The sequence below is a fragment of the Toxorhynchites rutilus genome, chromosome 2 (genome assembly GCF_029784135.1).
Source record: "Toxorhynchites rutilus septentrionalis strain SRP chromosome 2, ASM2978413v1, whole genome shotgun sequence".
Lineage (NCBI taxonomy): Eukaryota > Metazoa > Arthropoda > Insecta > Diptera > Culicidae > Toxorhynchites > Toxorhynchites rutilus.
In genome coordinates this window covers 178,438,991-178,457,350 of record NC_073745.1, presented here as the reverse complement: position 1 = coordinate 178,457,350, position 18,360 = coordinate 178,438,991, and the positions used below count along the sequence as shown (strand labels likewise).

General features: G+C 42.4%; 3 protein-coding genes across 5 annotated transcripts in view; all 3 read right to left on the bottom strand.

Moving 5' to 3' along the window:
* Positions 1-18,360, bottom strand: part of LOC129771063 (probable tRNA N6-adenosine threonylcarbamoyltransferase, mitochondrial) — an 86,945-nt gene that overhangs the window by 35,091 nt on the left and 33,494 nt on the right. For 2 of the 3 annotated variants that reach the window (XM_055774351.1, XM_055774352.1), the window contains exon 1: positions 15,781-15,947. The exons of the other annotated variant lie outside the window; for it this stretch is intronic. In XM_055774351.1, coding sequence (XP_055630326.1) covers positions 15,781-15,827 — 47 coding nt within the window. In that variant the 5' untranslated portion in view covers positions 15,828-15,947. Of the gene's footprint in view, positions 1-15,780; positions 15,948-18,360 lie in introns of those variants that run through there. 3 annotated transcript variants of the gene reach the window in all.
* LOC129771061 (uncharacterized) lies at positions 7,388-12,024 on the bottom strand. Its single transcript, XM_055774350.1, has 4 exons — positions 7,854-12,024; positions 7,730-7,797; positions 7,606-7,669; positions 7,388-7,547 (listed from the first exon to the last, which is right to left on the bottom strand). Exon 1 carries the CDS (start codon positions 11,568-11,570, stop codon positions 9,447-9,449), a length of 2,124 nt encoding a protein of 707 aa, XP_055630325.1. The 5' UTR covers positions 11,571-12,024; the 3' UTR covers positions 7,388-7,547; positions 7,606-7,669; positions 7,730-7,797; positions 7,854-9,446.
* Positions 12,017-14,469, bottom strand: LOC129771064 (uncharacterized). The gene is made up of 4 exons (XM_055774354.1): positions 14,398-14,469; positions 14,274-14,341; positions 14,151-14,214; positions 12,017-14,092 (listed from the first exon to the last, which is right to left on the bottom strand). Exon 4 carries the CDS (start codon positions 13,981-13,983, stop codon positions 12,916-12,918), a length of 1,068 nt encoding a protein of 355 aa, XP_055630329.1. The 5' UTR covers positions 13,984-14,092; positions 14,151-14,214; positions 14,274-14,341; positions 14,398-14,469; the 3' UTR covers positions 12,017-12,915.

Here is an 18,360-nt window from a genome sequence, read left to right as displayed (position 1 = left end):
CGGGCGGAAGAATGGCAGCAGACATTCCTTCGCAGTATAACGTCTTCATTCAACGTTCAGGTCCCACCTAACCCCGAACAGATTCTAGATTCTCTTGCGGGAAACATCAAGGAGTTCCATTATGAGGCGGAGAGTAATCTGACCTTCGCTTGCTGGTATTCACGCTATGATGACCTCTTCGAAAAGGACGCTTCTCGTTTGGATGACGAAGCCAAAGTACGTCTACTTCTACGGAAAATGGGTACCGTGGAACACGAGAGGTATGTCAGTTATATACTTCCACGGTTGCCAAAAGACTTCAGTTTCGCGCAGACAGTAGACAAATTGAAAGGACTGTTTGGTGCGAAAGAGTCTGTTATCAGTCGTCAATATCGATGTCTCCAAGTTTCGAAAAATCCGACGGAGGATCACATTGCCTTTGCATGCCGTGTCAACAAATCCTGTGTTCAGTTTGAGCTAGGAAAGCTCACCGAAGAAGAGTTCAAGTGTTTAATATACGTCTGTGGACTCAAATCTGAAACTGACGCCGAGTTGCGGACCCGACTACTTTCCAAAATTGAAGAACGTGACAACGTCACCATAGAACAGTTATCAGAGGAAAGCCAGCGGTTGGTCAACCTCCGACATGATAATGCAATGATCGAGTCTGCTTCTCACTTTGATCAGATCAATGCAGTGAAGCAGAAATTCGACGGGCGACGTTCCAGGAAACGAGAAAATGTGGCAATCAGAACCGGCACCGGTGACAGAAAAAGCAAACCAAAATCACCGTGTTGGTATTGTGGCTCGTCCCATTATGCTCTCGAATGTACCTATAGAAGCCATAAGTGACAGATCGGACACAGGGAAGGATATTGTACCAGCGCAAAGAAGTCGCGTGGATCTGCAAAGAAACGGAGGAAGTTCTCGGTAACCAGCAAAGTGGTTGTAGTAAAAGCATGCAGTGTGGAAAAAAGAAGGAAATTTGTTCCTGTTTTGTTCCCTGGAGGTGAAATAAGATTACAGCTTGATACAGCCTCGAATATAACAGTGATTAGCAAGAAGAATTGGTAGACGATTGGAAGTCCAGTGTTAGCCCCAGCTACAGTGAAAGCGAAAACCGCTTCGGGAAATGTTTTGCCTCTTGTAGGCGAATTTAGTTGCAACGTTAGCATTGCAAGGAAAACCCACAAAGCAGTGATTCGTGTGACTGAAAAACATTTGCAACTTCTTGGATCTGATTTAGTAGCCAGTTTTGATCTCGGATCCGTGCCGATGGACACATTCTGTTGTCAGGTATCCAGTGCACCCGTGTCTACCAATTCTCTGAAGAAAATATTTCCGAAGGTGTTCAGTGAAGAACTTGGTTTATGCCATAAGATTAAGGTGAAGTTGAACCTAAAAGAACAGTGTAACACAGTTTTCTGTCCGAAATGCCCAGTGGCGTATGCCATGCAGGATGCTGTAAATCAAGAGCTCGATCGTCTAGAGAAGATAAATATCATTTCACCGGTAGATTATTCAGAGTGGGCCGCTCCGATAGTTGTGGTACGCAAGGCTAATGATTCGATCCGGATCTGCGGAGACTATTCGACGGGTCTAAATGCCGCCTTACAGCCTCATCAATACCCGCTTCCCCGTCCGGAGAACATTTTCGCAAAGCTCGCTAACTGTAAAGTATTCAGCCAGATCGATCTCTCCGACGCATTCCTGCAAGTAGAAGTTGATGAAGCAAGTCGTGGTATGCTAACAATAAATACGCATCGTGGGTTGTTTCAATACAATCGCCTTCCACCGGGCGTGAAGATTGCTCCAGGAGCATTTCAACAATTGATCGATACTATGCTCGCCGGTCTCGAGGGAACGTCCGGTTATATGGACGACGTCGTAGTCAGTGGAAAAAGCGATCAGGAGCATGATTGTAATCTGAAAGCAGTTCTACAGCGCATCGAAGACTTTGGGTTCACGATTCGATCGGAGAAATGTTCATTCTGCAAACGTCAGATCCAGTATCTGGGCCATGTTATCGATCATCAAGGGCTACATCCAGATCCAGCAAAAATCGAAGCGATCGCAAAACTATCGCTTCCCATTGACGTTTCAGGAGTCCGTTCCTTCCTAGGCGCAATAAATTTTTATGCGAAGTATGTGCCGAATATGCGGATGTTGCGTTATCCACTTGACAACCTACTCAAATCGGATGCAAAGTTCGAGTGGAACAAGGAGTGTCAACAAGCATTCGAAAACTTCAAGAGAATTCTCTCTTCAGATCTGCTTCTCACCCACTATAATCCGAAGTTAGACATCATCGTGGCGGCTGATGCTTCATCCATTGGTCTAGGAGCAACGATTAGCCATCGATTTCCTGATGGATCAATAAAAGTGGTACAACATGCTTCAAGAGCACTCACCAAGGCGGAGCAGAACTACAGTCAAGTAGACCGTAAGGGTCTGGCCATAATATTCGCCGTCACCAAGTTCCATAAAATGCTGTTTGGTCGACGCTTTTGGTTCGAATTTTTGGATCCAAGAAGGGCATTCACGTCTATACTGCCAACAGATTGCAACGGTTCGCTTTGACTTTACTACTGTACGACTTCGAGATTGAGTATGTGGCGACAACAAAATTCGGTAACGCCGATATCTTGTCACGTCTCATCGATCAGCATGCGAAGCCAGAGGAAGACTACGTGATTGCCAGCATCCGTTTAGAGAATGATATCAGGTCTGTAGCATCATGTACAGTTAACGCTCTTCCTCTCAGTTTTAGAGTCGTCGCTCAGGGTACACAGTCCGATCCACTCCTACGCAAGGTATGTGAGAGATGGTTGGCCGCAAACGCAACTCATCGAGCCGGAACTGAAGCGATTCCAAGCCAGGCAGGACTCGCTCAGTCTAGTGGACGGTTGTATTCTGTTTGGAGAACGACTTGTGGTCCCCTCGCAATATCGGAAGCAGTGCCTAAAACAACTACACCTTGGGCACCCTGGAATCCATAGGATGAAAGCGCTCTCAAGAAGCTATGTGTACTGGCCTTCGATCGACGAACAAGTGAAGAACTTCGTCGAGACTTGTCAGCATTGTGCGTCAGTAGCACGATCTCCTCCGCAATCGGATCCTGTTCCATGGCCCAGAGCATCTGGTCCGTGGCAACGTGTGCATATTGATTTCGCCGGTCCAGTCGAAGGTGAATATTATCTCGTCGCCGTCAACAGCTTCTCCAAGTGGCCTGAGGTGGTTCAAACTCGACGGATCACTTCCCACGCTACCATCAGCATTCTCCGTGGACTATTCGCTCGTCTTGGGATGCCCACAACCCTGGTATCAGACAATGGAACCCAGCGCTGAGTTCGCAAACTTCTGCATGGCAAATGGAATAGAACATGTAACTACTGCACCGTTCCATCCACAGTCGAACGGGCAAGCCGAACGATTTGTGGACACGTTCAAACGCACCGTTAAAAAAATTCGAGAGGGGACAAAAGCTATCGAAGAAGCCTTGGACATTTTTCTGTTTACGTACCGGAGCACGCCAAACCGCTCCCTACAGGATAACAAATCGCCAGCCGAGGTCATGTTCAATCGTCAAATCAGAACGTGCCTCGAGTTGCTTCGTCCACCAACAGTTCATAAGCCGGAATCAACTACAAAACCTAATAAACAGCAGAGGTTTTATAGCAAAGACGATCCAGTTTACGCCAAGGTCTTCACTAGAAACAGTTGGAAATGGGTACCTGGCATCGTATTAGAACGACTGGGAGACGTCATATATAATGTATGGTTAGAAGGCGATCGACTGCAGCGCTCACACATCAATCAGCTACGAGGTCGAACCGTGACTGATTCAGTACCAGATCAGATGGCAAATCCAAGGAGCAATTGCGATTCAAAGCTACCCTTGGATGTTTTACTTGAAGCCTGGAACTTACCAGAACCAGGTTCGATTACTCAAGGTTCATTTCCCACTACTGCAACACCACCATCTCAGCAAGCATCCTTATCAGGCAGAACATTGCAACCTTCTATTTCGCAACAAGCATCGTCTACTCTGCGGCATGACCAGCCGCACAGTCCTGTGTCTAGTCCTTTGTCGTCTGGCCAGTCCCCATCAACGTCAACATCATCAGCTTCAACCGAATTTGAATCAGCAGTTGAGGCAGATCCGGTGGTAACAGTTCCTCGGCGATCTTCTAGGAATAGAAGGACGCCGAAGTGGTTCAACCCGTACCACATTTATTAAAAAGGGGAGATGTTGGAGACAACTGTATTCTGTTGGAGTGGCTCCACCTATGAGCGGCTCCCTACGACGCTGGGCTCTCGAGTGACAGTTGCCTGTTACTCCGACGATGATGTAAGGCGCATAGATGTGTGTGATGACAGTTGTCATATTGTCTAGACACTTCCGTTTCAATCGTTAATTGTAAGGTCTGCCAAAGTAATACCTCGTGTTCTTTTACAATAATAAATTATATTTTAATGTGTTAATGGCGCGTCAGTATTCCCAATGAAAAACCATTGTATTTACAACTTGACACCTCTCAAATACAAAAATATGTTTGTGTGAATATCCGAAAATTGAAATCAGTTGGGCGTGAACAGATGTTCACAGTTGATTAAACCTTATAATACACAACAAAGACTATTTACGTTCGTAGGCCCTGACATTGACAATCACACACTATGAGAGGAGTGAAATTGAAAAGTGTCGCAATAGAGAATGTTATGTTCTAGTAAATAGAAGCGATAATGAGTCGTTATAGGGAAAGGTCTTTATAGAGAAATGTCGCAATAAAGAAAAGAATTTCTATGCGATTTTGAAGGGACCTTTGAACATGTCGTTATAGAGAGCTTTGACTGTATGTACTCTATATAGTAGAATAACAATTTTTTTTGAAATGGTGAAAAAAAAACTTCAACGAAAATTTTACCTAATGATTTTATTTTATAATTACGTGTTAAGGGAAATATTGATATTTTTTCCGGACTTTCTTATATTGTTGGTTACAGTCAGTATTCAAGTAATCAAATCACAGGAAGAAAACATTTCCATTCAAATTTTAACAACTTAACTGGCCTTCTGGCCAGTTAATCTGATAGATAATAATTGACGAATTTACGCAAAGCTGAATCAGCTCATACGACATCTACATTAGATCTCAGAACCACAAAATACGGGTGGGTAATGTCGGGGACATAACCGGAGTGACGTAGGACTATACAAAGGGGACAGCTTTTGATAAAGATATATTTTAAAAATGTTGTTTTATTTTCTTCTCCTACGTGAACCTGAAAATCTACCTGAAAAATGGATCAGTTTACTGTTTACTCTTTATATGTTGATGGTTCTGAAAAGAACCTTTGGTGTTGTGTTTTTGTTATCACTCGATATTCCCATCTTGTTCGGTTAAACCTTCCTGTTTTGCTATTGCGTTTGCCACTCGCCACAGATTTCACAGTTGGAAAATTTCTTCCCATCCAGCTTGTGACATGTTGTTCAGTAAATTACATTTAATGCGACGTGCCGGAGAAACACTTTGCCACTCACTGAAACTAATTGTTGCCTTGATGAGCGCCGAACCGAAGCTGCTCTGTTCTTGATGCGGGTTTTCTGATTGTCGTGAGCAGCTTTGCAAGCCAACCCGAGCACTCCGACGGCCGAAACTCTATAATCGCTGTTAGGTATACTGGTGCTCCGGCACCAATCCGTTCGGCCTAGTTACCCTTGCGGAGCAAACAGTGAATGCGATCAACAGGGAACAGGAGACCTGCACGGTTCGAGTGAGACTGTGCCTTTCTCTTAACTGGAGGACAAGTTTTGTTACGTCCACGATGCCGATGCCGTACAACCACACGGGTTTACGGTTTGAAAGAAAATAAGATATTTTTTTGGGGTCCGCGTGTTTTATACTCTAGCGGTACACACTCACAGGATAGAGATAAATCGGCAGACTCAGCCAGAGGGACGAGTCCATCGAGACGAACGAATGAGCGTTAAAAGGGAGCGATGGCAAAAAAATACATTCATTACGATTTGTTCGCTCGTTGGATTCACAAGGGTCCTTTTCAGGATCACAAAATTATCTTCAATCTAAAGAGCTTATTGTTTTGTTATCACTCAATATCCCCATCTTGTTCGGCTGAACCTTCCTGTTTAGCGATTTGTTGCCACTCGCCACAGCTTTCACAGTTGGAAAATTTCTTCCCATCCAGCTTTGTGACATGTTGTACAGTAAATTACATTCAATGCGACGTGCCGAAGCGCCACTCAGTGTCGCATTGGAGGCGATTTTAACCTGTAATTGAACATTTGCGATGACAGTGGAACAGTGATAATGTTTTAGAAAACTGTATTAAACTTGAACTGTATTTCCTAAACTCTTTTTTGGAAGGTTTAATGGCCCTGAAAAGCGCCTTGTTTAATGGAATGGTTCCAATTTAGAAAACTTAGTACTCGTGGTTTTGAAAAAAACCATTTCGATAAGTTTGTATAAAGAACAAACTTTTTTCTTCTGCTACCTGATGTCGTTTTGCGATTGCGTTTGCCACTCGCCACTCGCCTGTTGTCTTGATGTCCACCGAACCGAATGTGTTCTGTTCCGAATGCGGGTTTTCTTATCGTCGCGAGCAGCTTTGCCAGCTAACTCGATCACTTCGGCGGCCGAAACTATATAACGCCGGCTGGTGCACTGGTACTAACGCGCTCGGCCTAGCTACCCTTGCGGGGAACTCCAGATCAACACGGTTCGAGCGGGATTTTGCCTTTCCCTTTACTTTTCCCCCTTTACCATGTCCAGACATGGCTGCTTGGGTTGGTTTGTTGATGTGTTGTGATGCGAACCGATGTGGTGTACGGTTTGAACGAGAATGATCGTTACGGCAGCGGAGCGGGGATTTTTAAGCTGACTGGCTGGCTCGAGAATTACGCATGTGTGAGACTGCGACCAATGCTTCTTTCATTTTTTGTCTTTTTCCTTTCCAATCGTGCTTCATTCTATTTCGCTGCTGCCGCTGGTTGCCCGTTTTGGTCGGTACGATTTGAGGAGCACAAAATGGACCAATAAAAAATGGGCACATAGTGCATTTTGACAATGCTTGATATTTCACAATTATTCAATTATTTATCTCAAGAAAAATGAAATGTTATTCGTTATGATAGATGCGTAGATATATTTTCTATCAATTGATGCAAAAACGTTCGCGATCTATTGAGAAATGCTCGAGTTATAAGCGTTCCAAATCTTGCATTTTTTCCTATTTGTTCAGTGCCTAGATTTCCATTTCACCCCCTATATCTTCCGGTTAGACGTAGTCCTACGCCAAAAGTGAGGGTGTTTGTTTATTTTACGCACTGAAAAGCAAGATTCGGTTGTGATTATTCATTTTATTTCAATTTAGATTCATTTCAGCCATTGAATGTCGTCAGTATATGGTAAGAATGTTGGAGTTTTGTATATTTACGATGGTTTCAACACACGATTTGACCAAAGTCATGTATTGTTGCAGAGTGCAACAAACGAAACGGTTTCCGAAATCGTAGCTCGATCTTTTATTAAAGAGTTAAAATTTTCCTAAAATATATAATTCTGTTTGAGATTACAGGTTATGTTTATGATTTTTCATGCTCACGTTTGTATGTTCCGTGGGACTTTAGGGATAAGTTCCCGGAGCTGAGGATATATTCACAGTGTACCTATATGCATTTCAGTTAATAACAGTTTTTTTTTGAGCAAATGTGTAAATGAGAAACTACCTCAAATTCTTCGGCCTCTCGATAATTGATGCCTGGTAAATCTGAGTGTTCGATCAATGAACCTGTACCTAAGCAATGTTCGTTAATTATTTTAATTCACTCTATTTTAGCATACCCTAATTACGATAAGCTTCGAAGTAATTTTAATAACAATAGTTTTAATAGAATTAACAATAATAGAATAGTAATAGAAATCTTATTCAATAAGTATGGATCCACGTTTTCCTAACTCTCTTTTGTCTTTTTTTGTAATCTGTCAACTCAATCAAGACAATCTAACTAAGGTTTGAAAATGTCATTTAAATCAAGTAGCTGGTTAGAAGGTGCGTTGCTACACTAGGGGTGTCGCAACAGTCCCCCCAGTGATTGGATCCTGATCCTGGTCACTTCTATCTGCACCTACATCCAGCACTGCCAGGCGGACTGCCGGGCGCTCGTAAATGCCTGCTGCTGTTTGCACCGTCGCTGATCTAACTTGACCATATTTGGATACCTTCGTCGCGATAATTCTGCCTTTGGGCCAACAATTTCTTGGGAAACTTGGGTCCACAACAATCACGATGTCTCCAATCTGAATCTAACGACCAGCCGTAAACCATTTACTTCTCCTGGTTATTTTAGGAAGATACTCTTCTAGCCATTTCTTCCAAAACATATTTGCCAAAATTTGTGATGATTTCCAGGCACTTCGGAGAGCTACGCCGCTGTCATTGTGAAGTACTAAAGGTTTTGAGCCATCTGTGGATCCAAGCAAAAAACTATTAGGAGTGAGTGCCGGGGCTGCATCATCATCAACCGGTACGTAGGTCAAAGGGCGCGAATTAATTATATTTTCTATCATAACAAGAGCGTTTCTCAGTACTTCATCGGTAGGCAGCCGTTGAGTTGGGAGAATGCTGGTCAAAATCTTTTTCACTGATTGTATCAGTCTTTCTCAGCTTCCCCCCATATGAGGGGAAGCAGGTGGATTAAAGACCCATTTGAGGTTATCTGTTGTGAACTCTTTTATTAAACGATCTTCGTCTACTTTTCCTAAAGCTTCTTTGAGTTCTTTACTTGCACCGGTCAGATTTGTTCCGCGATCACTTATGATCTCGATAGGAGTTCCACGTCGCGCTATTATGTTTTGCAGACACATTATGCAGGAGTCCGTTGTTAATGAGTGAGCTAGCTCGATGTGTACTGCTCGAGTAGTCAGACAAGTGGCTAGTACGCCCCAGCGCTTTTCGACACGGCGACCAACAACCACCAACATCGGACCAAAGTAATCAATACCTAAGTATGAAAACGGCCTAACAAAGGCGGCGAGACGAGCTTTTGGTAAGTCGGCCATGGGAGGAGGATGTGGCTTAGCTGTCATAATTTTACATTTCTGGCAATCCCGACGAGTTTTGTTGTACACTGTCCGCAACCGTGGAATGTAATATCTGCGCCGGATCTCGTTCAAAATAGTCTGATGGCACTGATGATGAAATTCCTCATGAGTTTTTTGGATGATTAGAGAGGTGATATGATGTTTTCGAGGGAGGATAACTGGATGTTTTGTAGACTCATCAATTAAATCGCACCCGCCGATGCGACCACGCATACGCATTACACCAGCATCGTCAAGATACGGTTCAACTTTGTAGAGAGGGCTGCTTTTGGGAAGAATCGGAGCACCATTAGCCCGATTGGGTTTAGCAAGCAACTTTCTTTCCTCTCCGTAAATGTTCTCTTAAGCTCGACGATAGATGTAATTCGCAGCGTCGGTTAATTCCTCCGCACACAAGGGACCGACAGCAGGTGTTTCTGCCACTTTCTTTCTGCTCAGATTCCTTGGGAATCGCATTACAAATGCCACGGTATGAAGCAAGCGCTTCCAACTTGAAAAGTTGGCGGGTGTAACTACCCAATTATCAACGTCATGGTGGTGTAATAAATTAGGACGGAGTTCTTCGTTGGAGGATTCTAAAGCTGGAAGCTTCGGCCAGTCTTCTTCTGGTTGCAGCAAAAATTCGGGGCCATTGAACCAACGACTATCATACTTAAGACTCGGTGCACATTTCCATTTTGTGGCTTCGTCGGCCACGTTCAACTTGGTTGGCACCCATCGCCATTCGGTAACGTCCGTTGTTTCCAACAGCTCACTCACACGGAAGGCAACGAATTGGCTGTACCTTCGATGATCGGAGTTCAACCAACACAAAACGTTGCGAGCATCAGTCCAAAAGAACCGCTTCGATATTTTGTACGTATGGCCTTGTTCTACAGCTTTTGCTAATCGAGCCCCGATGATACCGGCTTGTAATTCCAAGCGCGGTATAGATACAAACTTGAGTGGTGCGACACGACTTTTAGCTCCAATCAGCGTACATTCAACTTGACCATCCTCTTCAAACCGGAAATAGCATACAGCGGCATATCCATTTTCGCTAGCATCCACGAATGTGTGGAGTTGGACGGAAGAGTTAACTGATGTTTTCAGACGGTAGCAGCGGGGAATCCGTAAACTTTCAAGCGAGGGAAGAAACTGCAACCAAATCTTCCATTTCTCCCACTCGCGCTCAGCAATACAATCATCCCAGTTCACTCCAGACCGCCAGATCTCCTGCAAAATCATCTTCAAAAACATCAAATAGTGTGCGATGAGACCGAGAGGGTCATAAACACTCATCATGGTTCTCAAAAGCTCCCTTTTAGTGGGGCGTCGCGTTCCAGAAAGGATGTCCTTGTTGCGTTGCAGGAATAGTTTGTAGGTAAAAACATCTGATTCCGTCGACCACCACATCCCAAGCACCTTTTCATTGGCCACTTCGATTGTCGTGTTCAAATTCTTTTCGGGAACCTCTAATGCGTCCAGAGCTACAAGTACGTCTGGAGAATTAGAAACCCAATTGGTCATCTCAAACCCAGCGCGAGAGTGAATTTCCTTGACTTGCTTGGCTAGAGCGATTGCTTCCTCTTTGGTGGGGACACTCGTATACATATCGTCAACGTAATGTGACTTTATGATGACGTCCACAGCGGTTGGAAAGCGACGCCGGAAACGTTCCGCGTTTTCGTTTTTAACGAATTGGGCAAGGCTGGGTGAGCATGTCGCCCCGAAAGACATAACAAGCAAAATGTACACGTCGGGTTCCTTTTGATCCTTATCGATGCTAAAGTAAAATCGATGACAATGCTGATCCACCTCATTCATTTGTACTTGGTGAAACATTTCACGCACGTCTCCTCCTATGGCCACCGGGTATTGGCGAAATTTGTAGAGTACCGCTGGGAGTTCCGTCAGCTGATCTGGACCCGTCATGAGTACGGAATTCAACGAAATACTGTTTACAGCAGCAGCAGCATCCCAGACGATCCTGAGTTTTCCCGGCTTATTTGGGTTGAACACCGGGAATATTGGCAAATACCAAATGCGTTCATATGGTTGCCTCAATTCTTCGGTAGTCAACTTCCGTGCATATCCTTTACGCAAATAATCTTCCATTTTTGCTCTGAGTGCAGCACCCAGCTCTGGTTCTCTGGTCATCCTGCGTTCCAGACACTGCCATCTTCTAAGTGCCATTGTCTTGCTATCAGGCAGTCTTACGTCGTCGAATTTCCAGAGGAGTCCAGTTTTATAGTGTCCATTCTCTAGAGTGGTAATGGAGCGCATCATGGACCAGGCGCGTTCATCCTCATTGGAAATTATCAGTTTATCCGGTTTAGTTATGCCGATGCTATCAAGCGCGAAGAACCTCTTCACAGTGTTATGTAAATCGTCATCAACTTGACTGGAGTTTGAGCTGATATGGTAATTGTGATGAGCGGTATACTCTTCTTGAAACTGGGCGTTGTTATGTACGCCATATACCATCCATCCCAAACGAGTTTTTGATGCGACAGGCTCATACTCTTTTCCTTCACGGCTGTCGAGAACGTGACCAACACGCCAGTTGTTTATTCCAATTAGAATCCATGGGCGCACATTGGTGTAAGAGTCAATCGGTAATTCTTTAGGGTACTTGTATTTGTCAACTAGTTCAGAAAATTCCAATGTTTGAGGAGGAAGCTTTAGTTGTTTGTCAAACAACTGTGTACTGTCGGAAGTTTATATCGTATATCAGGATTACGTACACCAGAAATCTGTAAGGACACTTTTTGTGACGACTCCTCATAGCGGCATGTGTCTGCTGTCCACTATAAACAAAGAGGATGTGCAACACCATCAAGCTTCAGTTCGACTGCCAAATCATCATCAAGCAACGTCAATGATGAACCGTCATCGAGAAAAGCGTATGTTTCAATTTTAATTCCACGACCGTGCAATATTACAGGTACATATCGAAAAAGAACTTCCGTACCGTCGCTGCGATGAATATTACAATTGTGCTCAACAATTGACGTGGTACTCGGCTGTGATGTCGCAGCAGTCTGCCCGGAATTTGGAGACCGTGGCGTTCGTGGTTTAAACGGTGCATTGTTATGCAACAACTGATGGTGTTTACTGGTACACTCATTAATTCCGCATTCGTTTTTGGATCTGCAAAATCCTTTATGTTTTTTGAGGCAACATCGGCAAAGTTTGCACTCTCTCACATTCTGCCATCGCGTAGTGTGATCAAAATTCAAGAACTTCTTGCAGTTCACTACTGAAGCACAGGTTCCATCGCATATGCAGCATGTTGTATATTGCTTTTCGCTGACCTGCTTTCGGTTTGTTTCATGGTGTGAATTCAGGAAACCATCATCCTTTCGACCGCGCCTTGGCTTCGTTTCAGTAAATGTGGTCGACGAGGGAATTGACACAGTGCTAGCTGCATCCGCTAAGCTGTTAAGCCATTCGCTAAAGTAACCTAGTGATACTTGGTTCTGCGCCTGACGATGCATAGCCCAATTTAATTTGATCATTGGAGGCAAACGATCCACTAGTTCTTGCAGCAAAGTAATGTTGTAAAGGTACTCTTCCAGATTGCACGCTTGGACAGTAGCAACCATGTTCTTCTTCTTCTTCAATGGCACTAACGTTCCTAGAGGAACTTCGCCGTCTCAACGTAGTATTACTTGCGTCATTTTTATTAGTACTTAGTTGAGATTTCTATGCCAAATAACACGCCTTGAATGCATTTTGAGTGGCAAGCTCTAGAATACGCGTGATCACAGTGCAAGTCGGAGGAAATTTCTTTGACGAAAAATTCCCCCGACCAGAACGGGAATCGAACTCAAACACCCGGCATGTTAGTTATGACGCTAACCACTCGGCCAAGGGAGCACATGTTACGGACAGCTACTGCGAAATCCACTAGTGAACTCAGCTTGTCGACTTTTGGTGCTGGGAGTGCATGGATTTTGCGAATTACTGAATGGATGATTATTTCCGGGCGACCGAAGAGCATCCTCAGTGTGGATATGACGTTGTCAACATTGGTGGCATGGAGCAGCTGACTTCTAACCGACTCTTTTGCTTTACCCCGTAGGCTTTTCTGTAGTCGGATGATATTTTCCTCCTGACTGAAACCGCACACTCGTGTTGTGCTTTCAAAAGTTGCCACGAAAAGCGGCCATTCTTCTGGATCTCCATCGAAAGTTGGAAGATCCCTTGGTATGGCCTGGCGTGCAGCAATCTGGCTCCGGTTCAACAACATCATGTTACCTTCTACGTCAGGTTGATCGTCGTGGTTTGGAAGAAACGGAGGTGCACTCGCCCGTAGATGTGAGTTTATTGGAGATGAATGACTTACTGGGGCTCCGAGGGGATCAGCATTCACGACGTTGTGCTCTAACAGAGCGGAAGAACCACCAGCGGCTTCGATCATAATCTCGTATTTCCTCTGCAGATATTTTCGCTCGAGAGCTTTTTCCTCCTCAAGCATTTTCATTCGTATCTCCGCTTGCACCATTGACAAACTTCCTTCATCTCTCCTATCATTCTGCTTTATCGTTCTGTGTGACGGTCCAGGGCCAAACAAACTATTGGGATCTAAATTCACCATTGTTGTCTTCGTCGCTCCCTTTTGGGCTCCTGTTGCTTGTTGCAATTCGACGGCACCTTCATTGGACTGCGCAGGTTGATTACCATGATGTGAGACTTGTTCTTTGGATTTGGCTGCTTTTTTGGCTTCCGTGCATTGTGAGCAGCTCCAGTCGTGGTTCTCAACATCTTCAGTCACACCCACACAGTCGAAATGGAACCAATCGTTGCAATCGTCGCATTGGACCATCCGACTGTTATCGAACTTTTTGCAGATAGGGCAACTATATTCCTGTGGTGGAGTTCGATCGATAGGCATCTTTCAACGTTGTCCGGTAAACGAAAATTTTAATAATGTTGCAGAGTGCAACAAACGAAACGGTTTCCGAAATCGTAGCTCGATCTTTTATTAAAGAGTTAAAATTTTCCTAAAATATATAATTCTGTTTGAGATTACAGGTTATGTTTATGATTTTTCATGCTCACGTTTGTATGTTCCGTGGGACTTTAGGGATTCGTTCCCGGAGCTGAGGATATATTCACAGTGTACCTATATGCATTTCAGTTAATAACAGTTTTTTTTGAGCACATGTGTAAATGAGAAACTACCTCAAATTCTTCGGCCTCTCGATAACTGATGCCTGGTAAATCTGAGTGTTCGATCAATGAACCTGTACCTAAGCAATGTTCGTTAATTATTTTAATTCACTCTATTTTAGCATACCCTACTTACGATAAGCTTCGAAGTAATTTTAATAACAATAGTTTTAATAGAATTAACAATAATAGAATAGTAATAGAAATCTTATTCAATAAGTATGGATCCACGTTTTCCTAACTCTCTTTTGTCTTTTTTTGTAATCTGTCAACTCAATCAAGACAATCTAACTAAAAAATGTCATTTAAATCAAGTAGCTGGTTAGAAGGTGCGTTGCTACACTAGGGGTGTCGCAACATATATAATCTTCGAAAATTTTAAGTTTGATAATGCACACCGGTTATTGATACTATGGATAATTGCGATGAAATCGATATCATATCGAATTGGCTGATATCATTGATTATGTAGGGGTCGATACGAGAAGGATTTGCAGTATTTTTAGCGCAAAATACCCTATTCATCGTTTACTTAGTTGAAACAAATTAAAGTTACAATTCTTATAACAAGCCATTCCTCGTAATATACATAGCACATTGTAAAATGATGATTTTCTAACCTTCTCAGCGTGGAAAAAATACTTGAATTCGGGAAATTTGAAGTAAAATTCGGATTTTTCTAACAAATTTAACACTCCTATACTCGCGCATTGGTCATTGGACCGATAAATCAATAATTCGTTCATTTCTCAGAAAATATCAACACTACAACTTTGCGATTCACTCTAGCTTCATTATTCGTTGTTCGTCATCGTTTAGCGTATCGCATGTGTTGGTACAAAAGGGACGTGTGTCACTTTTTTAACACTTTCGGTCTGACACACCGACGCGAGTATAGGAGTAACTTTTTTGGACAAGACCTTGTTTTCATATTCCAGAATATTGTTGAATAAAATGTGTGAATTAATGTTAGTGGCGTGGTATATTTATTAAGTATAATGCATAAGATCATTATATTCAGTTGCTTACTTTTTATTAATAACAGTGAAAAATTCGAATTTCGTTATTTGTGTTGGAGTATCATAAATTACTCTATTTTGAAGAGGCTGAATTAGATGACTATTGAAACATAATACAGACGGAGAAAACATATGTTTTGGCGTTTTTTCATTCAATCATACCGTCTTCTTCAAATAAATGCCAATAAAGCCTGAAAAATACACAATGGCAACATTACAGAGATGTTCTATTTTGGATCTGTGACACCGTGCGCGAGTATACGTGTTATGATTTTGCACGCGAGTACAGGAGGGTTAAACGAATGTCATATTAAAAAAACAAAACATCCTCATTTTCCTCGCTGCGCCATCTGGTTGTAAATCCAAATTCGTCAATATGCCTCACATGAACGTGTCTCATTACCAGATGTCGATACTGTGCATTTGTCATCGCGGATTATCTAGATTACATATTTTTGTTTTGCTCACTAGAAATGTTGTTACGATAATACGATACGTACCGAGCGCTGATATGAAACGACTTTGATATGAATAATAAGTTCAACATTTTTATTGAGCTATGCGTAGTATTTTCGAAATAATTAACTTTTCAGCACTCACACTCACACTTGAAACTAAACATAGATCGAGTCTTGCTTATGTTTACAAATTAGTATATTATGCGAGGTTAGTTTATTGGGAGCGAATACAATTTTTGGCGATTGGCGCGACATCTATGTCTGGAGTACATGAGTTGTAGAAGAAAACAAAAATGCATGCAAGTTAAGGCTGTTTGCGAATAAACGATTTTGTCTTACGCGATCTTTTTTTCTAGCGATAGTTTTTCAGCGAGGTCATGGTTAATAGTGTGCGCTTAAGCTTCAAAAAAATGAAACTAGTCGTTCAAGATAGGTTTCCACGAAATCATATTATCACTTTATTGTGAGTGCTAGTAAGTATCGGAAAACCTTTTCGAATACAATTAAATCCAAGAATAACCTCATGCAAAATCATTTGACAAATTGATTATATCCTGAAGCTGAAGCATCTATCCATATTGAACTGAATAATCATTTCGATATATCATTTCATCTGTCTAGAATATCTTGTTCCAACTGTTTGCTATATACAGTGGCTTGAATATATAAATATATCGCTAGTAAGTGATTGTGATTCTGATGATCTTGATAATTTTCGGGAAATATATTTGTGCTCTATACCATGGTGTTGTTTTCTTTGGCAATTTCGCCGCTAAAAGTCCAAACCGAAATACCTATAATTAACCGGGCAAACGTAACGCACCAGCCAAACGCATGTCGTCAGAAGCTCGCTAAAGCTCGGTCAGACCTTGCTGAAGGATCCTGTACTATGTTTCAAACTAACCGGGCAACCAGTGAAACACAGATTACGTGCGAAAGATCCCCACTTCCGACGGCGGTTCGGCGGTTTTGGTCCGACCACCCGGTTCCCTGTCACCCCCATTACATTGTCACCAGAATAAAATAGAAATAGAAATTTAATACTTGTAACCAAACGTTGGGTTACAATAATGAATTTGGTGGGAAAGCCAACCGTGGGTTTGGACTTTACCGATATTGTACAAAAAAATGCAAAATATTTGTTTGTGCTGTCTTGTCATTTGAGAAATTTACAGTTCATGTCCACATCTTGTGTTTGACTTAATGTTATTTCTCATATGACAATAAAAAAAAAGTAGTATTGGGAGTCTGTGATTAACTGTCGTAGAAAAGTTAACGTATGAGTCCAATTTTTGCAATAAACCAAAAAAACAGTTAATCGCAGACCCCCAGGTTGGTGTTTCACAATAGATTATTTTTTCGTTAGTTAGTTTTTTTTTGTATTTATTTATTTAGTAGTTGGGAAGAAAGATATTTATTTATTTATTTACTTATTTATATATTTATTTACTTATTTATTTAGTTATCTATTTATTTATTTATACATTCAAAGTTTATTTACAATTGCGTGTTTGGTTTATTCAGTTCATTGTTTGTTTATTCATTTATATGCGGAAAGCAAGTGCTAGGTTTAATTGTCCAGGTATAGCATGCTACCTTAAATGTTTATTTATTAGTCGTGACACCAACCGAAACCAATAGTATTAAGTTGTGTTTGTATTGTCGGAGTAACCATCGTGTGTCTCATCGTCGTCGCAGCGAAAGAGGGATAGGGCGTCGGCATTGGAAAAGTACCAGGGAATCTGAATAAGGTCAAAAGCTTGAATAGTTTGAAAGAATTGAAAAAGGCGAGCAAAGAATTTGGAAAGAAAAAAAAGCGTGGAGAGTAGAAAATGAAAGAGAATCTGGGAGTCTTCGCGAAGATTTTAAGAAGTACGGACGCAGTTGTGATAGCTGCCAGAAATTTGAAAACGATATCCCCAAAACTCAAAAGGGAAGCGACTGTCCGTGTTTGTGAGCTAGCAATACGATATTGCTAGTCTCCCAAAAAGTAGTTCCGGAACCGGTTACAATAACCACATTAGTTTTTACAAGTTTTGTGAGTGTGGAAAATTGGAAAAAGCCATCTAGACACCCAGGCTTATGAATGTGACCGGCCACCAGAAAATCAGGCCGCGCCACGTTGTGAAAGGTGTTCCCGTCTTGTGATCGTCATCCAGTATCCTGTCCAGCCGAAGCCGCCCCGTTCCCGTCATGAGTTCCAGCCCAGAAGATCCCGGAAGTGCAACAATGCAGCGAACGGCCGCAACGAACCGGTGAGCTCGAGCCAAATGGAAACCAAAAAAAAATTATAATAAAAAACAGTACATGTACAGAATTTATATAATAAGTTTAATTATTGTGTGGCCGTCCAAACTGCGGATTTAATTATTTTTGTGTTAGGTTTTCCCAGTGTAAATCTTGTTTTCCGCCATCCGATAAAAGTGACTATGTAACGTGCTTTTTCACCAAATAGTCCGTCATTTTGTGTCCACCATTGTTCTGTGTCCACGTCACGAGTAATTTGTGTGAAGTTCCCCCAGAGATTCCTCAGCAAACGACCCAAGCTGCGTCGAAAGAACCAGCTAAATCAAGTAAGAAACTATCATACTACAGTTAGATCAGTACTCTTCGAGTCCACAA